This window comes from Homarus americanus, unplaced genomic scaffold (assembly GCF_018991925.1).
Source record: "Homarus americanus isolate GMGI-L3 unplaced genomic scaffold, GMGI_Hamer_2.0 scaffold51859, whole genome shotgun sequence".
Taxonomy (NCBI): Eukaryota; Metazoa; Arthropoda; class Malacostraca; order Decapoda; family Nephropidae; genus Homarus; species Homarus americanus.
In genome coordinates this window covers 18941646-18960164 of record NW_024711292.1, presented here as the reverse complement: position 1 = coordinate 18960164, position 18519 = coordinate 18941646, and the positions used below count along the sequence as shown (strand labels likewise).

Below are 18519 nucleotides of genomic sequence, written 5' to 3'. Positions count from 1 at the left end.
AAAATTCATACAAATTGCCGGTCAGAATATAATTTACATTGCTGAATTCTTATAATTTAGATCATTTTGAATATAAACATCATATATTTTGCATTAGACATACAAATTTTAGATAAAAATTCTTCAGAGTAACTATATCTTTTGCGCAAAAATATATGACATTTATATTCAAAATTATCTCTGGTCTTACAAGGAATCCAGCAATGTCAATTATATTATCCCAAACTTTAGTTTGAGGTAATATTTATTAAAACCTAGTGGTTTTCCCCAAAAATTTTCAGAGAGGGAAGAGCCAGCAGTGTAGTGTGAGAAGAGGGGAGGAGTTGAGTCCATTATTTGATTGGACATTAACTTGGCTTAATTTCTATTTCTCTTAAGTAATTAAATGCGTACCACTAAAATTAAGATGTTATTTTACTACAACATAGTTATGTGTCCAAAAGTGGAGTTTGGGGTCGGGCTGGTTTCTATGGAATTAATCCCATATGTTCTGTTGTTCACTTGATTGCGATTTCACTTAACGCCAACCCTGGGTTCTATTGACCGCTAAGTATGGGCCAAATCAGGTAAGTAGAAGTGATGAATGGATACAGTACAGTGAAAGTAATAAATAATAAGTGAATGGTTACAGTGTGACTGAGCACTTAACCTTTATTGTAGTCAGCTGAATGCACATGGGGCCCCCATAATTTTCTAATTATACATGGAGACTACATAACTGAAACGCGGTATAGAAAATGCATGTCATTTGAAAAAAAAATTTCATAAGGCTAAGTCCAACTTAGTCGTAAGTAGGCAGGAAAAAAATATATATATATATATATATATATATATATATATATATATATATATATATATATATATATATATATATATATATAATATATATATATATATATATATATATATATATATATATATATATATATAAATAAAACGCTTATTAATAGAGTTGTGCTTGAAAATATACAAACTTACATGAGATTTAGACATAATACATGTCAAATACATTTACAGGGCTGTACAGCACATAAATCAGAGTTGTTTATTATTTTAACAATAGATGGGATGGTGCTATTCTTATATCTATCAGTGCAGGCTCTTATGGGCTGAATTTTATTGTTGTGGCAGACTCGCGCCAGGTGGGCGGGGACTGCCTGTATGGCGACGATGATGGCAGTAGTTCACGCCAAACCTTGCTAGTGCTTGCTGGTGGAGTGCTGGATGGCTCTTCCAGGTGTGGAGAGCGTTGTTGTACCAGAGTAGTCCGCGCCGAGCATGATTCCTGCAGGCTCTTTTCTGTACCTTCTAGCCGACGTTGTTGGGTAGAGTTGAGATACAACTACCAGGCTGGTGATGCACAAGTTAGTTTGGAGAATAAAGGCATTGTAGATAGTCCCCCTCAGCTCTGGCGTGGTGCCCCAAGTGACCTAAGTCGCCGTGAGCATGTAGAGTCGTACGAGACTGCCTTGATTGTGTTGTTTACATGGGCCTTCCAGTCCAGTTTGTGGTCTATAGTAACACCCAGGAGTTTGGCAGACTGCACTAACTGGAGGATTGGCACCCACTGTGACCTGCTGGAGCTTGCACTTGAGTGTTAGCGTATGATGTGCTGATGACACGGTTTTGGTGTGGTTGATGAGACCTTGTTCTCGTAGTCCATGCCTGCAGCCTGTCCAGGGTGTATTGTAGCCATGAGTAGTCCGGTGAGGTGTGGTAAATAATGACGACCGCTGTGGGGTTAGACCAAGCTCAGCTGCTATGTCAATAGCTGCTTCCTTCTCAAATTGCTAATACGTCCATTTTTGTAGCAGGGTAATGGTCTTATGTTGCCTCTTCCCCTACACTAGTGTCCCAGAGCACTTGATGGGCACTTGGAAGCCATTTAGAATGGTTAGAGTACAGCCAGAGCAAAGATTTATGCACAATACCGATGAAAGTTGTAAAAGAGACTGGCTTTTGGGATGCTGTGACGCTCGCGAAAGTGAGAGGCAGCGCACCGAGAGAGAGTGTAGCTGCCAGAGAAGAGCGGGTGATGCGCCGAAGGTAGTCCCGATGACGCAAAACTACGTAGTATCGGATCACCGAGACATTAAACAAATTTTTGTCTGAAGTTCAGTGACGAGTACCCAAACAACATGCCGGACGACGACCCAGGACTTACGTATGTGTATACAGCCGAATATGAGAGCTATGGGCCAGCTCCACATTTGCAATATTGCAAGGGCACCATAATAGGGGCTCTTAAAATGTAAATTACAGGTTAGCGGGGCGGCGAATAGCAAGGTATTCCTGTACTATTTTAGGTGTCCTGCACTCGTAGGGGTGATATACAGTAACTCTAATTATAGCTCAGAGGACAGGGGTGGTGGAGCCCAAGCTTTTGTTTTTAATAATTGGCCATGAGAGATTCAAGTTTGGTGAGAAAAAAAGCTGTTTAAACAGCAAATACACTGAGCTTTCCAGAGAAAATCATGAGAACACTGTAATGGAGCTTTAGCAAGCTGGTGTTCCAGGATTCGTCCTCACTTTTATGGGTTTGTGACACATTACATTTTAGATGTGATAAGGTGTTTTGGAGTTAAATTACAATTGTTCTTTGTATCTTAACCCATTCACTTTATGGATACTTTTTAATGTTTTATTTGGCTATTGTAATAATGTTATTAGACACAAGTGGTTAAATACAGAATATTGCATGTGAAATTATGTAGATGGCTGTGATTTTTGTAGGATATTTTTGTATTTAGTGTACTGTACTCATTTCTAGTAATTTATCACTTTATCATTGATTATTTGAGTTAACAGTTTAGGCTTAAAACCAGTGTTGCTTGTTCACATGATATTGTTTCTACTTTCAGACTGGTGAGAAGGAAATATGGCTACTGCAATGGAAACTCTGACGGGACACAAGGATCGAGGTGGAATGTATCTTGGAACCTGCACTATCCTTAGCTCTTGTGGGTCTGATCGCTCTATTCGCCTTTTGGGCAAAGGAAGGGGATACATGGATAACAAGAATGTCTTAAGTGAGGCCCACTCACGCACTGTAAGATGTGTGGCCTGGTCTCCCTGTGGGAAAAACATGGCCTCAGCTAGTTTTGATGCTACAGTTAATATATGGGATTGTAAAACTAATGACATTGAGTGTATAAACCTTAGAGGGTCATGAAAATGAGGTAAAATGTGTTGACTGGTCAGCATCAGGGTCTTTGTTAGCCACCTGTTCAAGGGACAAGTCAGTGTGGGTATGGGAGGTTACGGTGATGATGAGGAGAGTGTTTGTCAGTGATGCCATCCCACACTCAGGATGTCAAGAAAGTAGTCTTTCATCCCAGTGCTGATATTCTTGCATCAGCCTCTTATGACAACAGTATCAAACTTTATAAAGAGGACGTTGATGACTGGGCTGTGTTTTGCACTTTGAATGGACATGAATCAACTGTCTGGGGTCTTGCTTTTGATGCTTCTGGACATCGTTTGGCTTCCTGCTCTGATGATGGCACAGTCAAGATATGGCAGGAATATCATCCAGGGAATGAAGAAGGAATTACACACCAAATAACGAGCCTGTATGGAAATGTGTGTGTACATTATCTGGGTATCACAGTCGTCCAATATATGACATTGATTGGTGCCATCTCTGGGGCTATCGTCACTTCTTGTGGAGATGATGCCATTCGTGATTTCAAAGAGCAGTCCGAATCCTCTAAAAATGCTCCAGTGTATGATCTTATTGTAACTATACCCCAGGCACATACTGAAGATGTCAATAGTGTGGCTTGGAACCCAGTAGTGGGAGGATTACTGGCATCTGCCAGTGATGATGGAACAGTTAAAATATGGGACTTTTCAAAAATATTTTGAATTCTGTATCTGAGACTTGGCACATTTTAAACCACTAAAATTTTTTAGTTTAATTGTTATTGTAGTGCACATAGATTTTGTTATAATATACTTAGTCATAGTTGTGGTGTAATTGTCATAAATAATGTATAAATATAACTATTGCTTGGCATACATTATGTAATGCTCTGTTGTATATGATTGACGCCTTTCTTTTACATACAACAAACTCACAGTACAGTACAGTATAGGGGACAAAAATTTATTTGAGGATGTAAATGGTTCTCCTTATGTATATTGTATATTTGTAATAAGAAATACACCCTAAGACAGTTATTACTGTCATCGTGGTGTATTCGTATACATTCAATATTAAGCTGTGGACTGTACAGTAAAACATTATTAATTCATTTGAATTACTGCACAGTAGAAGGAAGGTAGATAGCTACAAAAAAATGTACAGTACATGCTGGACTAAGTGGATCATGTGTTTAATAAGCCAAAATGTATACGTTATTGTTTCAAAAAAGCAGTGCTTCACCCTTGATGAAGTCTCCCTTTCATAGAGTGCCTTCTGAATCTCTTATTTAGGCACCTTATTTTAATAAAACTTAATGGTTCTCTCTCAGAATTCTTTGTCTTTGGGCAGTGGCCACTTTGAATTGTAAGTTGATGACATTGAGCCAGTCAGGGAAGTACTTGGTTTGTGGTGACCATCATATCATTTGTTTGATTTGATACAGCTTCACTGTGTAAATAAAATATATTAAAGAAAGTACATGTACCTACCAACCTCTATGTGCTGAGTGGCAGGACTGTTGGTGCACACAAACAAAAGGGACACATTTATGTAGTTCAACAATTTTACTATATTTTAGATTAATTTTCTTTATCAAGTACCCCTCCCATGTGTGCTCAAATTCCAACTAAAGTACAGATTTGAAAAGGTTTCTGAATTAGGTAGAATTTTGGAAATAATTTCATCATGCATTAAATAAAACACTGAAAATAAAGGTGTTTAACTCTTAGGCCCCAGGTGAGTATATCTCAGAATGTCTGCCTATTCCCACCATTTTTATATTTTATTTATTTATTTATTTATTTTTTTTATTTTTTTTTCTCGGTTTATCCCCCACGGGGGTGGGGTGGTACTGCCAGCACCACCCTAACCCGGGGCTTAAGGGTTAACCCCTAGGCACTGGGCTATGGTAAACATGTGCACCTCCCACACCAATGTGGGGAGGGGATAAAATATAAGATTAATTGCACAAAATAGTGAACCATGATATAAACAGTAAAGAAATACAGTGAAGTGTCGATACCACTAATAGGGTACCAGAAGACATCATGAACTATCAAATTGAAAATTATAGTTTACAGTGGTCCCTCGGTTAACGAGCAGAATTCGTTCTAGTAGGTTGCTAGTTAACCGAAAAATTCGTAAACCAAAACCATTGTTTCAATGGGTTTTGGGTAATTGGTTCCAGCTCACCAAAAATTGCCTGAAGTCAACAAAAAAGGTAATAAAGTACACTTACTTTGAGGTTTGTATGTAGAAGGCTCCTTGATGATGATGATGGGAATTAGAATAGGGGTGGAGGAGAAGGGAGAAGAGAAGGCATTGGGGTGGAAGAGAAGTCACCCCATGGTGCCATTTCACCCATAAAATTTTTGTTCATGGTGTAATTCAAGATTATTTTAAATCAACACTGCACTGCATTATATATTGTCAATATGTAAAATAAATTTCAAAATGACCCATTAATTGCTTGGAAACAAAAAGCGTTTATGTTGAAGAGAGTCTGAAGCAAGATGTTTCCTCCACTGAAAAGACAGAGACTGATGCCTGTATGGTATGTTGACAGGCTGTTTGGCTATCACAAAACTAGCTTCCTATACTTCAATTATGTTCAATAATTGTTAAAATGACTAAAAAATAATATAAAACTTTTTAACATTTTTTGAATAGTAGAAACTTTGATATTTACTAAAATAGTGAATTAAGCTCCCAGAACCAATTACTGTATTGGCGGACTAATACTACAGCTGGTGGACCGCCAAATGCAAGCTTAAAACATGTTGAGACAGAAGAAATTCGTTAATCGAGGGATGGTCACAACTGTAAGAATCTTATGAAAGGTAATTCGTTAACCGAAATCTCAGTAACCGAGGGATCACTGTGATTGATTTAAATGGAAATAATTACTGTAATCTGATTCCAGAGGCTAAGAAATATGCAAACTCGTCTAACACTGCTTTAATAAACACTAAATATCATATTGTACAAAAAGTAGTTTTATATTACTTAAACACCTCCCCTCTCCTCTCCTTATAATTTCTAGTGGGTTGCACCAGTACACCAACATGGAGGTAGGCAGGTGCTGGACTGGCTGTGACTGCACTATGTCAGGAAAATACAGGAACCCCACTTTATGAGGTCAACTGAACCCAAGGAGGCCTACGCGAGAAACGCAGAAAGTGAACAACATAACATATGGGATTAATTGAAATAGAGACCAGGCCGACCTCAAACTCCACTTTTTTCCACACAATACCTATGTTCTAGTAAAAATAACATTTAAATTTTATGATGGTACGCGCACACAATTAATATTTAAGAGAAATAGAGAATTACAGTCTCCTAGTTAATGTCCATTCAAACAATGGACTACTCCTCCATCTCTTCTCACAGTTGCTGGCTCTTGCCTCTCTGAGAAATGTTTAGGGGAAAACACCTGATTTTAAGGTACAGTAGTACCCCGATTTACGCGGTCAATTGAACCCACAGGGTGGAGGAAACGTAAAGTGAACAACGGAACATATGGGATTAATTCCAATAGAGACTGGCCTAACCCCCAAACTCCACTTTTTGATCTACCCACAACTTTGTTGTAGTAAATATATTATCTTAACTTTATGATGGTATGCACACACAATTAATATAGAAGAGGTTAGGTTTAGGAAAATAAAGGTTAGGTTAGGAAAACTAGTGTTGGGTGTAACACTTTACGTTAGTAGAAGAGATGGGTCGCATACGGGATGGAGGCTGGTCTCCCAGGCAGGAGGGCAGATTACTACCAGGTGAATCACCATTATTAGGCGATCACCATCACTATTTAGTTATGGAAGGTCAGGGCTTCGACAAATCCTCAGTCACTTTCACTCACTATCACTGGCTCTGGCTGGCTGTGGCTGCGGCAAAGAACTCGGTAATGCTTTTTGACGGCTAGTGTTGATGTTGTCTTTGATACACCTTGATGCCGTACGGCCCATAGCCTGCACCAGCCGGTATGGAAGACTTCATAGCGGGCCATCGCTGGGCAGGCCGCTGGAAAGGAAGAGCTTCAATTTCTGCACACGATGGCAATTCCTTTTAATATTACTTGCGCGCGAATCTCAGTTCTTCTGAGATTGACGCACCATCTTCTTCAGTGACGTGATCATCTCAACATCTCACGGGCAGTCATTTCAGATCTCATCACCTAGATGTCTTCTGGTGTCTCAGAGAAGTCAGCTGTAATATCAAAAGCGCAGTTTCTCTCGTAAGCAAGTCCAATGCCACTGTCACAGACTGAACTTCACCAGTCACAGGTTGACTCCGCCACCTTTCGGTATGCCATGCAACACATGCCTCCACGTGACTCTCAATCGAAGCAGCAGATAGCTGATCCTGTGCCCACCAAGAAGTCTACAGCTTGTTTGATGTTAAATTCAAAACTGTTTGACAAGAACTTTGAGTCACCACCTCTGTCTTCTTGTCCCGCCGCTTTTACTCCTGTCGGTGTCACCCAGCTTCTGCAACCCATCCTTGGTGTTGGTACAGTCGCTCAGGAGCTTGAACTTTGCAGAGTAATGAGCTTTTAACATTGCAGATCAACTCCTGTCCAGTGGGCTGGGATTAATGTCGAGTGTTGGAGTGGCTGAAGACCACTTTTACGCTAGTGACGATCCACAAGTAGGGCGAGGTCCTGCGCAAGGTCAAGGGCAACAAACTTGAATGGAAAATTTTTTTGCTCGCAGAATTTCTTCACGCCGAATGAAACGTCATCAAACCAGTGAGGAGTGACTGAGTAGAGAACATCCACTTTGCGTAAGTGGGGTCAGCCAGTGACATTAATCTTTGCTCATGTCCACGTTCTGTAGGCGTATGCCTAGGCTGTGTGAATCAATCATAACTTTGGCTTATAGGTAAATTTGAGGCATTGCAGGAGACGGTGATAAAGTCTCCGACCCTGAACCTTGCTGTGCACTGGACAACAAAGGTCTTGAAGGCAGCTTTTCCAAAAGGCCGGATTCATTCATGTTGAACACCTGGTTACGTGAACTGTCTTCCTCCATAATTCCTCACATAAGAATGGGAGGAAAATCTCTAGTCAGCCACACTGTCAGCATAATTTCACCAGCAATGTTGATGTTGGTGATATTGTTCTCCTCTAAACCCATAAGCCAACCAGGAGGAAGCATTAGCGGTTTGGGCTCTCGCACCCCATCTTACGTGACACTGCGCATAGCTCACGTGCGCATTTCGAACAGATCGTAGTCCACCGCCATATTGTTGCCGCACTGATTAAACGGGAACAACGCTTCTGCAATTTCTTCTCCACCTGCAAGCAGCACTCGGTTCTGGGGAATACTTCATCATTGAGGCACCAGACTCTGGTGATTGTCATGTGCCTGATCTGGCTGCATCTCAGAACAGCTTTAATCGTGAGATTCGCTTCACCTGTACAGCGCCGAGGATCAGCTGACGGTTTTTCTCCAAATTCAAATTTATTTGGTTTCACTTCGTAGCTTAGGAAATCGCGATTTTCATTAGGAAGCTGGGTCCAGAAAGGTTTTCAGGCGTGGAACCGCGAAGCTATTTCTGCCAGCAACAATGGATGCACGTGATAAGCACGGTGTGGCCTGGAGGGGGATGAAATGCTACGTTAGTCAAGTTGCCGCTTTCTCCTTCCGGTGACACGCTATATTACTTTCAAACCCACCACAGCTAGCAGCGGAGGGAGGGGATGCATGGCCAATCAAAGTCCGACGCATGCCAGGCGACGCCACTATAACGAATAGAGACATGCACTGCGCAACCCCTTACTCGCGGCTTCCAGGCAGAGGCGGAGCAGGCGGGAGGCGATCTAAAATAGCGCCGAGCCAGACACTCTGCGCCAGATATGGGTAGATGAACGGAAAGTGAAAGTTCGTTCTGGCGAGGCACCCGAAATGAGAAAAAGCGGAAGTGAAAACCGCAGATAATACTGTATAGAAAATAATAACCTCAAGCTAAAGTTAGATAATATAATTGACATGCTGATTCTAAGACCAGAATATTTGAATATGAATGTCATATATTTTCACAAAAGATAAATATTTACTCAGAGTAAACAAAATACTTACATTAGATCTAAAATTGTATGTCTAATGCAAAATCTATGATGTTTATATTCAAATTGATCATCAAATTGTAAAATTCCACAATGTAAATTATATTCTCGTAATTTATGAATTTATGAGCTAAAACAAATATCTAGTTAATAAAAAAATATTCATCACACACACTGTCAATCAAAAATACCCCACCTTGCCTACCCCTTCTTCTCCCACCACGCTAGCTGGGTCGTCGGTCCCTCCTCCCTACCCAGAGAAATGTTTGGGAGAAACCAGAATATTTACCTTTTTAGTAATAAATAATACTCAGACTAAAGTTAGATAATATAGCAGCTTCCTTGGAAGACCAGGAATATTTTGAATATATGTCATATATTTGCCACAAAAGATAACATATTTGCTCTGAGTAACAAAATATTTCTAGATCTAAAATTTGTATGTCTAATGCAAAATCTATGATGCTTATATTCAAAATGATCAATTGTAAGAATTCCAGCAATGTAAATTATATTCTGGCCTGGTAATTTTGTATGAATTTTATGAGCTAATAAAAAATTTATTTCTCCCGTGATATGAGTACATGAGTAGATGCACCAGTAAGTGGGACCTTGATTCTGAGGGTACCGCGTAAATGTAGAAACGATGTGTGAAGTGGTAAATGTAGAAACGCCAGAAAGTGAAACCGCGTAAAGCGAGGGTTCACTGTACCAGGAATTTAATACAGGCATACCCTGATAAGCAACACATTTAGGGACCGGAAAAAGTCGTTTGTTAGTTAATCAACGGTTATCGAAGCAATTATTCCCATAAGCAGTCAAGCAAGAAAATAAAGCAGACATATAAAGCAAGCATAATAAACCTTAAATAAGGAATGTAAAGCATAAATTTAGATTGTTATTTACCTGTGTTGAGGATGGTAGAGATGGTCCAGGGTGGCAAGTTCAAGTCTCTACCAAGCTGCCCTTAAGAAGGGCAGCACAAGAGGAACTGTCACTGGGGCTTTTAGGCATGTTTGCATAACACAGTCAGAAATAAAGGAAAACACAAAGTCAAAGACACATGGTTAGTATAAACCAGAGCAAAGAGGTGAGAATAAGTCAGAGGCAGCGCACAGAGCCCTGTCGTGGCAAGAATTCGCACTATGCTACCACCTGCTAAGTTCAAAACAACTCTGCTGCTCCTCTTCTGATCGTCAGGTCTCCGGGGTATTTCCCCTATATATAATTATCGGCGGTTATTGGGGCGGCCATTTTTCGGGGTACATCTGTACCACAATAAATTATCTGGGTTTGAGTTTGGGATTTTTTTGTGAAAGAATATTAATTTATGAAAGTTTAATTAACCTGGTATCAATTGAATTTTTATATGGTACTGTAATTTTGGTGAAATTGCATCATGTTGTATTAATGAGCTTAAAGGTGTGCCCAGCTGAGGAATGGGAAGGAGGGAGGGGGGACCCTCAGTCCACCAGCCAATCACCCTGCCTCCCACAAACAATTCAATTACTACTGCTTTTTCTTTTTCTTTTATAGATTTATTTTATATTTTCTTTATTTCCAAGACAAATTTGAGCAATGAAATGATATTTCTACAACTATTATGATTTCTTATATATAAACAAACTCTGAGGCAGTCAGCGCTTTGCTGCGAATTCTGAATACCTGTATTTGACTATAATCGGTACTTACCACAGACTGGCATTATAGAAGTTAGGAAGAGCATTGTTACAAACTTCAGATGGCATGTGTGTGTGTGTGTGAGGTAGTGGAGTGAGGTTGGCAATATGTTATACAACACTGATTAGTAGGCAGTATAAGGTGCTGTACATTACACTTGTTTTATTATGTTATTACTGCCTCCAGTAGTTGAACATGAATCTACTGATGGTCAAGACCCCTACTCCACCTACACTTGGGGGTTTGAGGGTAGAAACACCACATGGTGAGGCACATGAAGTTGAAGGGCGATATTCCTACAAAACAGAAACTGAGACGTAGAGGGGCAGGTGTGAGAGTGAGAAATGCCTTCCTGACAACAGTCTAACCAGTCCCTCTTGGCACTTCAAACAGTACAGTACTGCAAAATAATAATGTCATGACGGGAACCGAGGCACTATAAGCATTTGTCATATGACAAGAACCAGAGTGGGTGTTAAAGACAAGTGATTGCATTGTGAATCAGAAGAATGCAGTGCTGGGTGACAGTCATACTCACAGTTTCTAACTTTAACGCCGTTTCACTTAACGCTGCGATATACGCTGTGCCTTGCCAAAGCTGAACTTTCACTTAACGCTGATTTTTTCCACATATACGGGTGAGTGTCCGAAAGACGCTATTTTTAGATTTGCCCCACCCCCACCACCCTGCCTGACTGCCTGTTTTAGCTCATAAAATTCATACAAATTAATAGGCAGAATATATTTACATTGCTGGAATTCTTATAATTTGGGATCATTTTGAATATAAACATCATATATTTTGCTTTAAACTTACAATTTTAGATAAAATTTTTTCTCTAGGTAACTATGGTATCTTTTGTGCAAAATATATGACATTTATATTCAAAATACTTGTCTTACAAGGAATCCAGCAATGTCAATTATATTATCCTAACTTTAGTTTGAGGTATTATTTATTAAAATTTAGTGGTTATCCCACACACTCTCTGGGATTTGGTGGGGGTGGGGGAGGAGGACCACCATCTGTTACCCTGAGAAGAATTATTTTTTTTTATTAACTGAAGATATTTGTTTTATTACAAAAATTCATACAAATTACTGTCAGAATATAATTTACATTGCTGGAATTCTTATAATTTGGGATCATTTTATATAAACATCATAGATTTTGTTTAAACTTACAATTTTTAGATAAAAATTTTTCTCTAGGTAACTATGGTATCTTTTGCAAAATATATGACATTTATATTCAAAATATTCCTGGTCTTACAAGGAATCCAGCAATGTCAATTATATTATCCTAACTTTAATCTGAGGTATTATTTAATACTAAATGTTAAAAACTCTGGAAGGAGGATTGGTGGGGGTGGGGAGGGTTGACTGACCGCTGTTGGAAGAGGGGGAGGCAAGGTGGGTACTTTGATTGACAGATAGTGTAGTGAAGATTTTTTTTTTTTATTAACTGAAGATATTTGTTTTAGCTCATAAAATTCATACAAATTCCCGGTCAGAATATAATTTACATTGCTGGAATTCTTATAATTTGGTGATCATTTTGAATATAAACATCATATATTTTGCTTTTAAACTTACAATTTTAGATAAATTTTTCTCTAGGTAAATTATACCTTTTGTGCAAAATATATGACATTTATATTCAAATATTCCTGGTCTTACAAGGAATCCAGCAATGTCAATTATATTTTCCTAACTTTAGTTTGAGGTTATCCCACACATCTCCTGGGACGTTGGTGGGGGGTGGGAGGGAGGGACCCCACCCACCACCATCTGTTAGCCGGCTGTGTAGTGTGAGAGGGGAGGGAGTTGAGTCCATTATTTGAATGGACATTAACTTGGTGACTGTATTTCTCTATTTCTCTTAAGTATTAAATGTGTGCATGTACCATCATAAAATTAAGATGTTATTTTACTACAACATAGGTATGTGCCTTCAAAAAGTGGAGTTTGGGGGTCGGGCCGGTTTCTATTGGAATTAATCCCATATGTTCTGTTGTTCACTTATCCGGATTTCACTTAACGCGGGACCCTCTGGGTTCAATTGACCGCGTTAAGTGGGGTACAACTGTACAGGCATCCCTGGTGACGGAAGGGTTCCATTCCTGAAGATCTTTCCATAACCCAAAACTATTTTCACATTGACTCCCATTAAATAAGTCGAGATACGTTCTGAAGGAAGATTTTTCCGTCCCCAAAAAATAAATCTTGGAATTTTATATAACTCGCGCGGATATGTTCTCAGAATGTATTATAGTATAACTCGGAAAATGCCAAGATTTGTAAAATTACCATGCCTCTGTGTCACGTATCTGCCTCTGTGCCGCCTACCATGCCTCTGTCGCCTAGTATGATGATTCATTCTTCGCCTGTAGTGCTGGCAAGTGTTGCTTTTTTACATTTAGTATTTACATGTACAGTCTCATTCAAGATTCTTCGAACACTGCTGGAGACAGCTGGCAACTCGAGGGCGTTTCTTTATTATAGTACGGAGTAAAATGTGAGTAAAAGTGATCGGTGATTGGTTACTTAGTTACCCTTTACTTAATTAATGGTTGAGCTTTGTTGTTTTGTATAATATTATACTACGTACTATAGTAAACAAACGGCCTTAAGTTGCCAGCTGTCTCCAGCAGTGTTCGAAGAATCTTGAATGACACTGTATATATATATATACAGTTCCTCCCTGACTTCACGCCTACTCGATTTAAGACCACCCGCACTTACGACCGCCCTCAGTTGTACCAAAATTTGGTCAAATTACGTATTTTCGAGTCCCAAAGTCAGTACACAAAAAAAATTTTCGTTTGTAATTCACTTTAAAATGGCTGGCAAGCTTAAAAGTGAGTGTTTTGTGGTGCTGAGAAGAAAAAGAGACACCCATTTTAGATTTTCTATGTATTATTTAAGCATTTCCGACTTACGACCTGGATTTGGGTCCCTAACCCCATCAGAAGTTGGGGAGGAGCTGTATATATGGGTTAATTTTTTATTGGTGTATTTTTGAAGGGGGGGGGGGAGTACCTCGATAAGTCGGAATTTGGGTTAACTCGGCAGGGTCAGAGCTCCATATGTGCTGAGTTATCGAGGGTTTACTGTATATGAATGAAAATAAACACAAACACTGATTCATTCATGAAGTAACACGAAAATAAATGCACACACTTGAATCTAACTTATCAGAAACGATGTTGAGTTCTGCAGGATGATTTTCTTTTATTTTGCCACTTACAGCGGCTAGTTTATTGTGCACCCCATGCTCATCCTGTGAGTAGTAGTACAAAGGATTACAGTATAAAGTTCACAAAGAGTCATTATAAGTAATCCCCATGGTCAGGATATTATGGCATTGAATGTTAGAGTATTTCAAATAAATTCTTTGTTTAGTTCTGTACATAACTTATTCACAACTGCACGAGTACAGGAGTGTGAAGCAGTATGTCTGGCCACATCTTGTTATTCACATTTGCGTGAGAGGTATTCAAGCACATGTGCGTTGGTTCTATACATGGGAGCTTATATCGCTACTAAGTGCAAAAAAGTGGATGCAATCTTATGTCGGCTATTTTGCCATTAGAGATATAGTGATGAGCCATTTCACAAACCCAGAATGTATTCAACATTGTCTTTGTTAGACGCGAGTTTGGCGAGGGCATCAGTTTTGTCATGTTTTCTGTGGCCTATGTGAGAGAGAATCCACAACAGTTTGATCTTGACACCCCAGTCAACAACGTATGCATATTTGTATCTGGCTTCAGAGACGAGCATGTCAAGGGCAAGTAGTGAGGATAGAGAATCAATGATGATGAGACTATCACTGACAGTGATTTCAATAAATTTAATAGCTGTGAGTATGGCAACTAAACCAGTTTGTAGAGTGAATGCCCAGTTGTTGATTCTAACTCCTTTTTCAATCAAATTATTGTTAGTTTGAGTCACAACGATAGCACTTCCAGCCTTCCCACAGGTAATGATAAAAGATCCATCAGTATAGATGGTATGTGTGTGATTATCATCAGTCTGTAGGATGTGTATGTGTTCAAGAGCTCTCAATTTGGCAGTGTGTTGGAGATAAATACTTTGTATAATTAATCTTTTAGGCGGATATGTCTATATTGTGATATCGAAGAAACTGTCTACCAGGGTGGAACGGCGTTGTGTCTCAACTTTATACAGGTGGTCTAGTCCAAACATCTTCATATGTGTAGCTGTAGTTTGGATCCATTTAAATTCACCAGTCCCATGGTCATACATTCTAGCAATTTTAAGGAAACAATGTTACCAGGATCATGCAAAAGCCTGAGGGCTATCATCAGGTTGACTTCAATTATTCTATCTTTGACACTGGGTATACCTAGTTCTTTCCTCTTATAAAGTACAAATACTGTACTTCAGTGCTCATGGGGCATCCTAGGATAATTATGAGGGCTTATTTTGCATTTTTTCGAGCTTGTCAATGCCATTCCTGTTACGAAGGACCATGGCTTGCGTGGGTAATCTATCAGAGATCTTATATAGCCTAGGTACATTGTTTTAAATATTCTAATACAGTATTAGCACCATATTGGGCTGTACCCCACTACACTTCTAAGAGGTTTCAGTCTGTCAGTACATTGGTGGGTTAGCTGTTGTATGGCAGGTAAGGTACAAGGGATGGAAACACCAAGATATTTAAAAGAAGAGACTTAGTCAATAGTGTTGTTACCTATCTTGAACTTGCAGGGCCACATTTATGTTACCAGCTTGTTTGTTTTCTCAGTGGAGATAATAAGACCGAGGTTCTCGCAAGCTGCGTGTATTTGGTTCAGGGTGGTTTGAATTTCATGGATGAGATATTGCTGGGGTTGTCTGGTATTGAATTTAATAATGCATTCATAAGAGCATTGAACAAAGTGGGACTAAGTACTCCACCTTGGAACCAAGTTGCATATCTTTTACTTCACTTTTGTAACCCTGAAACAGTGCAGCACCCCTTCTGTTGGTTAGGAAACCACTTATCCAGTGTAACCCTACCTCCTATATCCATTTTTTCTAGTTCGTACAATATGAGTTGTCTATTGGCAATATCAAATGTCAAGAAATGTGGTGTATCTGTGCCTTTCATCCCCGAGCACAGTTAGGAATGTGGTGATGCAATTATGTACACCTTTATCATGGGTGAAGCCATTTATGATAGGAGACGTGTGTTCTCTGATTCTATATAAGAGTCTTCCAAGAACCATCCTCTCAAGGTTTTACACAGGCAGCTGGTTAGTGATATGGGACAAAAAGTATCAGGCTGTCCTAGTTTCAGTATTGTTACAGCAATTCTGTTGGTCCATGATGTGGATAGTTGGCCTTCGGCATGATTCATATTGTACAATACCAATAATGGATTGCTTGTCACACCTAACTTAGTAGTCTAACGATATTGTGACTACCTTCCTCTGGGGGCAGTAGACCTACCACTGGCAAGGGCAGTGTCAAGCTCTACTCAGTATTGGGAACATCACACTCTTCGTGCTGTTTGCCCAGCATGTTAATAACATGACTTCTCTCTACAGACATTGCATCAAGGAGTTCGGTCCTAGTGGGTAACATGTCATAGTTAGAGACAAGAGCCCACTTTGTTATTAGTTCATTAAAATTTTGCAGCGTGTTTGGATGGGCGACATGTCTACTGTTTTTACCTCTGATTGTGTTTATATCTTTCCAGGCTTTGCTGATGTATGTGTGTTGGTTCAAGCTGTTGGCATATTTTTCCCATGCATATTGTCCGAGTTCATTTACACGTTCCCTGGCAGCAGTAAGGGAGGCTTGATACAATTGTAACATTTGAGATGTTCAAATTTGTTTGTAACCTTGACCCACCCTCCTGAATCTAGCCCTGAGTTTTTTCTGTTTGGGGTCGTCATAGCACTGCTGTTGCCTGTTCCCATGATGCTGACCACGTTTTCTCCGTTTTTTGGTGAAGACATTGTTGGTGAAGTATGTATAAGTTCTATCTGTCAGATCATCATGGAGACTTTGGTAGTTGTCAGGCTTGTAATCCTTGTACCAGTCATGGATGAAATTATGGACTGGCTTTCAAGTTCTTGCTTGACTGTGAGTCTACGTCTGTTGAGTTTACCATCAGTGGGGTTGTCATTGGGTACATGTAAACAAGCTTGGATTGAGTTGTGATCAGACATAAGATCAGTGACTACATCGAGGCTATGAGTTGTGTTTGATATATTAAAACCAATACACTTGTCTAGAGCCCCGCCATAGATGTGTGTGGGTGGGTTTATTATTACCTATATATTGAGCATCTTCATATGCACTGAGAAATGAGATAAGTCTCCTACCATTGGTGTTAGTGGTGGGGTCACCTAATTTCTTGTCTAGTATTCAGGTCACCAATTAGGGCAGTGGGCTCAATGTGTAAAAAGTCTGGGAGATTTGTGTATGAAGCTGATCTGAGGGAGCATAGGCATTTAGCATGTTGAGTGTGGAGTTGGCCAGGTGGATAGTGATTCCATGGTACTGAAAGTTGGTAGTCTTTTTGGATACAAGAGGACCATGCAGTAGTGACTTCTTAACATACATCAAACATGGTGTGAATAGAACTAGGATCATAATACATGTACACATAATTGGGGAGACTGGGTGGGGGCTTACCATTAGGTGTGAGACATCCTGCAGACACACAATATCGATATCCTCAGTCACAACTTTGTGGTGTAGGTCAGGGTATCGTTTTCTGAGGTTGTGATGATCCTACTCATCACCTTCACCTCTCTATACTTTTGTCTGGTATTAACACTGGCCATTATGTACTAAATTTGGAAAGAAGCTGAAGACATTGTATAATACTGTTTTTTTTTTTAACTCAGAATGCGACGCTTAGCTTTAACCTAGGTATGTTAATGCCTAGCAATAACTCGCCAGGCCAACATACAGGCAATTAAAACATCTAATAATTACTTGAAAAGTAATATTAGGCGGAATGTCGCTACCTGGCATTTAATTGCAATGTTCAAACCCCCTGCACCCCCACTCCACGCACTGCCACCTTCATCTCTTGCCTGGCGATTCAGCTACAAGTACACACATTGGAAATCTCCGTGAATTTGTGTTGTAATTGCTGAAATACTAAGCTCAGCGAGGATTTTATAGACGGTATTTGTACTTATTAACACAGTGATGAAGTAGAGTGACTTTTATTGTGTTATGTCTCTCAATTATGGTAATTGGGACAATTTCTTATATGATCGCTGGTCAGTCATGGCGACAACAACACGTCTTCTTTGTGAAGTCGTTTAGATCGATGTGACTTTCCCTTGCCTTTTAGCTCACTCGGTGAATGTCGCTGCACCCTCCCTCCTGTCTTCACTGAAAGAGAATACAGTGACCTCGTTAACTTAACTCAATCTGTTCCAGAAGGTCGTTCGTTAACCGAAAACTGTTAACCGAAACCATTGTTTCAATGGGTTTTTGGTAATTGGTTCCAGCTCACCGAAAATTGCCAAATTCAAAAAAAATGGTACAAAAAGTTCACTTACTTTGAGGTGTATGTAGAAGGCTCCTGGATGATGATGATGATGATGGGAATTAGAATGGGGTGGAGGAGAAGGAAGAA

At 39.6% G+C, this 18519-nt stretch overlaps 2 protein-coding genes across 3 annotated transcripts in view; both read left to right on the top strand.

Annotated features, from left to right (window-relative positions):
• Positions 1–18519, top strand: part of LOC121855054 (NIF3-like protein 1) — a 228135-nt gene that overhangs the window by 25041 nt on the left and 184575 nt on the right. The gene's annotated exons all lie outside the window — the stretch shown is intronic.
• Positions 2943–4859, top strand: LOC121854963 (probable cytosolic iron-sulfur protein assembly protein Ciao1; the record flags this gene model as incomplete). The annotated part of the gene is given in 5 exon segments (XM_042349818.1): positions 2943–3153; positions 3155–3274; positions 3276–3550; positions 3553–3640; positions 3642–4859. Coding segments are annotated over 5 exon segments (920 nt in total), but the record flags the coding sequence as incomplete, so codon positions are not given.